Here is an 8,932-nt window from a genome sequence, read left to right as displayed (position 1 = left end):
GGGGGGAAGGGGGGGGGGGTGTTCATAGAATGAGCAACACTGACCTCTAGTGGCCTGAGTTAAGTGTTGAACGTGTTGTTGCTGTTACCAAGCGTGGCCCGTAGCAATGCTGTGAGTCAGTGTCAGTCAGTGTGTTTGCAGGAAGCGAGCACAAGACATATTGTAGACTAAACCTTTAATTAACTGTCCATCCGCTGTGTACAGACTGTAGCAGTGGTGGGAGAAGAAAATCAGACTGTGTACCTAAGTGAAAGTATCAATACACAATGTAAAAGTACTCAACAAAAGTAACGGCCTTGCATTCTAAATATTGCTTCAGTAAAAATACAAAAAGTATTTTGCATCAAAATGTATTTAAAGTACTAAAAGTAAAAAGTTCTCATAATTCAGAATGGCTCATTTCAGATTAATGTATATATGTATGTTGATGCATTAATGTTTACAGCTGGTAAAGGTGGAGCTGATTCTAACTAGTTCATATATTGCTGGATAGTGAATTTCCCCCCAGGGATCAATAAGGTCTTAATTTAACCTATAATAATACATCAGAATTGATTTGTTATTCTGTTTCCACTAATTTTTCACTAATGTGAAAATGAAAAATAACTAAAGTTATGTAGTAAATATATAGTGGAGCAAAAAGTACAATATTAGCCTCTGAAATGAGTAGAAGTATCATGAAGCAGAAAAAAAACAAACTCAAGTAAAGTAAAAGTACTTTAAAATTGTACTTAAGTACATTACCTGGGTAAATGTACTACATATACTACACTAAAGTAGGAAGATGGAGTCAAGCACTAAAAACAACACCTGTGCTTCTTTGGCTCTCCCATAGAGAACTCATAAGACTTATTTATGTTTCTTACTTGCCTGTAAATTTTGGAAGTTGGCCATGTTTTTTTTAGAAATTTAATTGGCGACAGAATTACACTGTGAAAACTGTATATTCCGTCTGCCTTTCTTTAAGTTTGAATACAGAAGGGATGGGTGGGGGGGTAAACTTTGGTGTGTGAGAGTGTTGGTGTGCATCAGGCTAAAGCAGCTGATTAAACTTTATTACATTGAAACTTCTGGTTCAGAGTTTTTTGCTGCTGCTTTAGGAGGCAGTTATGTTCTCCGTCCTCCTTGTCGTCACCACAGTCCCGCCACATCCTTTTTTAAATTCCCACTTGTTGCCTCGGAGGCCCGAGGAGCAAATATGTCCTCCAAGCTACTCAACGCTAATCTCTGTAAAATATGCTAATGACACTGTTCAGTGAATGAAGGGAACAGGGAGGCGTTCATCGCTTCGTCGGCCCATTCAAAGCCCTGCCGCTTAGCTAGCGCGAAGGCTAACTCTTAACGAGATGAGTAGACGAGTAGACAGTATTAATTAGCTCACAATTAGCACTCCCCAGTCTCAGACTAGCCACCAGCTGTGATTGTTGGAGGGATTTTTTTTTTTATTTTTTTTTTTTGGACCCAAAATTGGCCAGAGGTAGGTTGACAGGCCTCCTCACAGGAACAGATGGTGAATGCAAGGCTTGTTGGCAATCAGCACGTTTTTAGCTAATGACTTAATTAGCTATGCAAATTGACAAATCAGTGTGGATATTGTCATTTAGTTGAAAAGCTCACCTAAATTAATTAGCCTGATTAAGGCATAGTGGGGTGTAGAAGTGGTCGCTAGGGGGGTTTTGGGGATGGCTTGAATAAATAAACTGCCTCTCCCCATTGGTGCTCTTTATCAAAGTGAGTGTGTATTTTGAGTTTTGGGTGGGGGAGCGTTGGAGTTTGCGAAGTTGTCTAGTTTTGTTTGTATGTTTACATCAGTGCTCGCCGGATGTGATCATGTGTGTTTGTTCTGTGTGATTTGTGTGTGTGCTTCCGCTCGAGTGTTTAGGCTTGTGTTTGTGGGTGTGTTTGTTGTGTACACTACATAGCTTTAATCTGAGTATGCATTCAAGTGCTTTTGTCTCTGTTTGTGTTCAGGTGTGTGATTGTGTGCAAAGGTGTGATTGTACAGTAAGCTTATCTTGGTTTGTGTGCCGGTGCATGTGTGTGTGTGTGTGTGTGTGTGTGTGTGTGTGTGTGTGCTGCAGAGGAGATGGCTGAGGCGAGCAAGATCTCCCAAGCCAGGCAGCGTTGACACACATGACCAGTGAAGCGTGCGCTCCATTTAACTGTACAGCTTCTTCCCAGGTTACGGTGGGTGGCGCTGGGGCTCGCGAGCAGGGAGATGCTTAGTCAGTCATAGGAAGATGAGATTCAAAGACTCAGTACACACAAAGAAACACAGCCATGAATCAGAGCTTATTGATCAGTATTTGAATTCACAAATTACACTTCAGTGATTATTTGTCCACAGAAACACTTTGTGCATGAAATGCAGAGGACTTGGTCTTGATGCACCCCCCTCTGAAGAATGATCAGGATTCCTTCACATCACGAGAGTCACAGATAGCGGGTGGATAATGGATAAATCTCTCTCCTTCCTTTCCTTGACCCGCTGTGAGAGGACTATCTCTGTGAAATATGTCTTACATGATGAGTATTGATTGGGGTGGCTACAGAGCGCTGGGGGAATCCGCTGTCTGTATGGGAAGGTTTCATTTGCACAGAGTGCTTCGAGAGGGGTCGACCATACGGATGGGTTCACTGGATACACCAACATCTGTCCTAAACACACACACACACACACAAATATGCTGAAAAGTACACACACATACCCCGACTGTTATTTCAATGCAAGCAGGGGGTCTGTGTTGATGCAGGGAAATACACACCCCCCATTGTGGGGGTTTTGGGCACTCCTCATACAGCTGAGAAACAAAACACAGTAAATATATCTGCAACTGTAACGACAAGTCAAGAGTTACGAATTTGTAAACGTCTTCATGACCTTATAGTGTTTTGTCTTCCATTTTAAAAGCCAGCTGATTAAATTCTCATTTTTCTGCTTCGGATAAAAATTAGACAACATGCATATTAATTTATTTGAAGTAAATGTTATTATAAAGTCTTTTTGGGTGGATGTGCATTCACTTGATATTCAGATGGTGCTTTGGTCTGAGAATTAGATGAAACAGATATGCATTAATTTCTTCTCTGGTGATTTCTCACTCACTTTAGCATATTAATTTTGAATCACCCCTAGGCTAAGTATGGATGGTCCTGCACAAAACCAAAAACATGTCACGGTTGCCTCTGTTAAAATTGATTATATTTGTATATCAGTTTTTAACCTGTTTTAAATAATGTAAAACTGGTGAACAAACAAAAAGTGGGTTTAGTAAAGAAAGAAGCAGAAAAATAGGAAGAAAAATAGAGGAAAGTATGAATATGTTTTCAAGAATCACTTCAAACACATCACCAGTGTGTAATTTCTTTACTACCTACAGTGTATATGTATGTATATGTGGCTACGCAGACTGTAAATGTAACTTGGTTATCAATGGGACGAAAGTAAAAGCTGTAAAATATGTTTAAAAATGTACTTATTTTTATATGTAAGGAATGAATAGTTGACCATGGAAATGTGCTCTCTAACTTGGATGCACATGTTTGGTAAATATTTTAAAAGCAAGCTCCACCGCCTTCACTGTAGCTTCAGATGTTGCTCCACAGCCCAGGTCAGAGGATGGATCTTACTAAGGTGTCATCACTGATATTTTTTATTCTACACTCTTAGAAAAAACACACTTTGCTGTGTGAGAAACTCATTGAAAATCCTTCTGGATAAACTCAAAATTGAAGGTGGTTTAGCTAAAAACAAAGCAGTTTTCTTCTGTCCCTGAAAAGCTGACGCACATCAGAACAGTGTCTTCATTAAATGTGAAATGCAACATTCAAATAATATAAATTTCTTGTTGTGCAACTGTGAGCGTAACAAAAAAAGACAAAGCTTCAACACGATGTGACCTTTTAAAAAGTGTGTACCCACAAACAAGAACATTATTTTTAATTTCCTTTTCAGTTTGTAAATCTGTTCTCCGTGTCTCTGCCTCTCTCCAGGACGTGATGGTGGTGGGCGAGCCGACCCTGATGGGCGGCGAGTTCGGGGACGAGGATGAGCGTCTGATCACTCGTCTGGAGAACACGCAGTACGACGCCACCAACGGCCTGGACGACGAGGACGACTTCAACAGCTCCCCAGCTCTGGGCAACAACGCCCCGTGGAGCAGCAAACCCCCCGCCGCCCAGGACAGCAAGCCTGAGAGCACAGCTCCCCAGCCCTCACAGTAAAACAAAAGAAGAGGAAAACAACAGATCCTTGACTCCGTGTGGACCGGACTTTTTAACCTCTCCCCTTCCCCCGAGGGCAGTGCTTCTACGCCTCATAACATTGTACTGAATCAGAACCCCCGTCTGCAAACTCATTGCTGGCATGTCCAGCCAAAATATATCCGTCCTGGATATTTTCTTCTTCTATGAATCACTGTAACATCTTGGAGAACACTGAGAACTGGCAGCATTGCACAGCAGTATCCGCAGACGAGAAACGCATACAAGTCGTATGCGACCGAAATGTAAAAAAACAGAAAGGTGTGGGCATTTTTTTTTTTTTTCTTTTTCAAGAATGCGATGGAAAATTCCGGATCAAATTCTCCTCCTTGAACCTTCAGTCACAAACCTCTTGTCTGGTGGAATACCACAGCTGTGATTGGTTGACCTGCGGGTCACAAGTCATCACGCTGGCAATAGACAATGGAAAGAAAAGAAGAAGAAATAAAAACAACAAACAAAATGTCTCAAAAATAAAATAGCAAGCTCAGTGTGAAGAAGGCAAGGTGTTTTTTTAACAGCCAACAGAGTCAATGGAAGCGTCTAACCACATTGGAAACAAATGAAACATTGTTTGAGGCAATTGCATTTTCAATTGAAAATTCAGTCGGCTGTTGGGTTTGTTTCTGCTGTTGCTGTTTATTTCCATTTCCAATTAAGAGGAAATAAAAGTTCTCTACCACTATGGACTCCTTTCAAATGAGGGAAGATCGGGTCCTAGGATTGTTTTTTCCACATTACTGCGGTCGTCACAGATTGTGATTTCATGCAAACCAGTTTGATTGTGTTCGTAGTCTATTGGTATTTTGCTTCTCTCAGAATCCTTTGCAATCACATTGTAATTTTGCCGATCAGTATGTGAACTTTGCCGACTCACGTTGATGCATTAATGTTGATTTTTTATTTTTCCCCCTCCTTGAAAATTGGACTTCTTTCCCTTTAACGACCTACTCCCAAACTGATACTAAAGCCTTTTCCTGCATGATTTTATAGGATTTTTATTTTGTTTGATACATGTACTTTTTAAAAACGCATCAGTCTGATTTTCCTTTTTGGTTCATCAGTTTGGGAACACTGTTACAAGGTTTGTAGCTCTGTAAATAGAGGTGGAATCTATTTTGTCCACTGTAAATCAGCCACTGAAACCAGTTTGGATATGGCAGCTGTTTTGTTTTGTACAGGAGGTTCATATTTCTGTAGGGTGGTTTGGATGGACGCTGGTTTGCCGCAGTCGAAACCAAACTCTAAGTGTTCCCCATCCTCTTTAGCTAGTGCAGAACCAAAGCCACAAATTTAATAAACAGCCACACAGTCACGCAATCATATTTCTTGTATATTCTGTGACATAAGAAGAAACCAATTTTACATTTCAAAAACGACGCACAGATAAAATCCCATCCACCCCACAGAAATGATTTGAGATCCCTGTATTTGTGTTCACAATTGTTCTTTAATCTTTAATTGAATTGATACTATATCCCTGATCTCTTTTGTTGGACTTTTGTTTGAAAATGGGCAAGAAGACAACAACGGATGTCTTTATACAATTGGATCTTATGGGTATTTATTTGTGCATTTGTAAGGAAGCTAACACATTTCTAAATATGTTTGAGCCTAGTATTATTAGACACCATTTGTACATTATATAGCAGAGGTGTTCAGTGTCATATCTGATGTCTGGTATGTATGCTTTACCATTATGTGTGCCAATAAACCGTGCTTACAAAGGAGTTACATTTGGTTTGGGAACATGCATCGTGTGTGCATGTGACCGGCTCTTTTTCCGTCTGTTTTTAATATTTACTAATATCTGTTCACTCTGAATAGTTTGATAACTCACTGGAAAGTTCATTTGAAACCTTGGAAACAGAAGTTGACAAAAACAATCTCACCACAAGGTCTATACGACGTGATAGCTTTCTGTCGGATCAGACGACCTTCCTCGATAGACGGAGTTGCCCTGTTGTCATGAAAACTGTCATCGTCCACCACGAGCGAAAAGTCCTTGATGTGTTCAGAAAAATATACAATCTACATCTCCATGACAACTGGATGTCTGCATCTCCTGTGGAAGATAATTGCATATGACTGAAAGCTCCAGAAACAGCTAGAAAGTGGACTTGTGATGAGATATTTTTGTCAATTGGAAAATACAATTTTGCTAGAATGGTGGGTTGATCTGATCTCTGTGGGATCTTGAGCGGATGTCACTGAGATCTAGTGGTTGGTGGATCTCCAGAAAGACACAGTTTCATTCACAGCTTCAATTTAAAAGAAATCTTACACGAGTAAACTGCATACCTGGACTGAAAGTGTTGTTTTGTGCTATATATTTTCTTGTTGCTATCTGTTGAAACCAAATTATCGGAAATTATGTCCAAATACTTGCCGCATCTGTGATGAAGTTTAATAGAAAAATGATTCAGTGATCAAATCTAAGCATCAGATTTTGGCGTCAGTTGCTCAGAGCGATAAAGCAAAAGCTTCTTTTCCGCAGCTGTCATTTTCTGCTGCCATTTATTGATCATACCTAAAGACATTCGTTGCACAAGAGGCAGAAATAAGACAGAAGTTTTTACGCTGAAAGAACCCTCAATAGACCAGAATGCAATGCAGTCTCAAGACTGCGTGTGCGTGTGTTTTGAATACGAGGCCACAATCATGCCACGTTCAGAATATTCAAATATTAATTGACTCACTGGGTTCATTTATATGCACCTACATTCACTTTTGATTAAAGCAACTAAACTACACGTTCATGTTCCTTCCTCTCTACACCTTGGAAGTTATTGAAAGCATGCTGGGAAATCACTACATGAAGGTCACTACATGACTACACATGTTAAGGATCGTACTGATCGTATTCTGATATCTGATAGTATCTCTGTGGATTTAACCTTTAATGTGTTGCCCATATAACTTGCAGGTAGCTGACACTGTTTACCAGCTGGATGAGCAGCTAAATGTCATTGTTGGAAAACAATGCCTAAAATTAAAATTTTGAGGCTTGATGTAAAATATTATATAAGATCTAGACTTGATTTAATACATCTTCTCTGTGTTCATCCCTTCACATACCAGCAAGTTAGATGAGAAACCAGTTAAAACCTGGGACATGAACATATGTATGGACTCTGTGTCCTCCTCAGCAAAGTTCTCCAGATAACTCAGTAGAAATGGGCCTCAGTGCTGTTGTTGGGTAGACTTTAAATCCAAGACAATTTGATGGAACTTTGGCGACACCAAGTGGAGGACATGGTACTGCAACAACATTCATTTATTCTGTCATTTCTTTACATGTTATTTCTCTCTCCCTTTTCTCCAGGACGTCATAAGACATAAGACAACAAAATATATTATATAATTTAAAAAAAGGCTTTTATGACCAATTCAGTGTCACTGCAAAGCCAAATTCATTCATTTAAAAAAAAAAAACAAACAACATTATTATTGTTGTTATCATAATAATTATCGTTATTATTATTTCTACTGTTGCTGTTTTTACATTTTTATTGATGTCAGTAAATAGTACAACATATGTACCACAGAAACTAGGGGCAAACAGTATATAAAAAAATAAACCACAACATAATTAGAAATATATGGACATTATAGTATTATCATACATACTGTATATTCAAATGAATATATCATGTGTTTTTAAATTACGATTACTCTAATACTCTATCAAGTCTTGTGAAAAATTAGTTAGGGGAATTTGTCCATTCTATCCACATGCATGTGGGATTTTCTTTGTCTATGTTGTTATTATTATTATTGATAACATTTGTACATTGAAAATAAGGTCATTGCCCACCTTAGAGTTGGTGAAACTACATTTTTTTCTTTTCTTCTTGAATGAACAAATAATCATAAGATCCTTGCGCCGTATAAAGAATGTAGGCAAAGTATACCTCATAAAGTGTGCAGATGAAAAGTTCACAGTTTGGGTAGATTTACCTTTCACAAAAATAGTTTAAACAAAAACAAGTCTCTAAATAGTATCCATAGGAAAATGTATCTAATTAATGTCACCTGATGTTTATGAAAATACCATGAAATGAGGCTTCTTACCTAACTAAATGTGTCTTTACCAACTTGAAATTTAGCCAAAAAAAGTAAAAGAACTAAATTAATGCATATGACTTCTGATTAAAGCACAGAAGTAATTAAAAAAAAAAAAAAGTCTCACAGCAGCAATTGTACCAAAACACGTTTGACTTACTAAGTCAAAATTATGAAATTCATAAGATGTGTAATTGTATTGACTGTATATCACATAATTTTGACACTTTATGTCAACATTTTGACTATTTATTTAAAAATATTTACTCAAAATCCTGACAAACTTTCCTCTAAATTTTACCTCTAGTTTCTATTAATTTACTTTTATAGTATTATTTCTTTGACCTGTGGAATATTTATCTTATTTTAATAGAATATTGAATCTTTATATATTTTTAATGAACTATTGAATCTTCACTTTTAATAAACTATTGACTATGTATTAATTTTTTATAAACGGTTTAATCTTTATTCATGTACTTTTAATCAACCATTGAATCTTTTCTTATTTATTTTTAATAAATCGTTGAATCTACCTGGTAACGGTTATCGTTATGACGTCGTTTATTTTTTTACCTACACTGCGATGACGTTGCACGGGGCG

General features: G+C 38.0%; 1 protein-coding gene across 4 annotated transcripts in view; it reads left to right on the top strand.

Moving 5' to 3' along the window:
* Positions 1 to 5,993, top strand: part of ldb2a (LIM domain binding 2a) — a 90,818-nt gene extending 84,825 nt beyond the window's left edge. For all 4 annotated transcript variants that reach the window (XM_023408549.2, XM_023408548.2, XM_087174601.1 and 1 more), the window contains exon 9: positions 3,994 to 5,993. In XM_023408549.2, the coding sequence (XP_023264317.1) occupies positions 3,994 to 4,224 (231 nt within the window). In that variant the 3' untranslated portion in view covers positions 4,225 to 5,993. The remainder of the gene's footprint in view (positions 1 to 3,993) is intronic.
* The last annotated feature ends 2,939 nt before the right edge of the window (positions 5,994 to 8,932 follow it).

This window comes from Seriola lalandi, unplaced genomic scaffold, assembly GCF_002814215.2.
Source record: "Seriola lalandi dorsalis isolate HSWRI2012SDOR001 ecotype SW California unplaced genomic scaffold, Sedor1 jcf7180002054367, whole genome shotgun sequence".
Classification (NCBI taxonomy): Eukaryota; Metazoa; Chordata; class Actinopteri; order Carangiformes; family Carangidae; genus Seriola; species Seriola lalandi.
The sequence above is the reverse complement of the archived record's forward strand: the minus strand, read 5'-3'. Positions and strand labels throughout refer to the sequence as shown.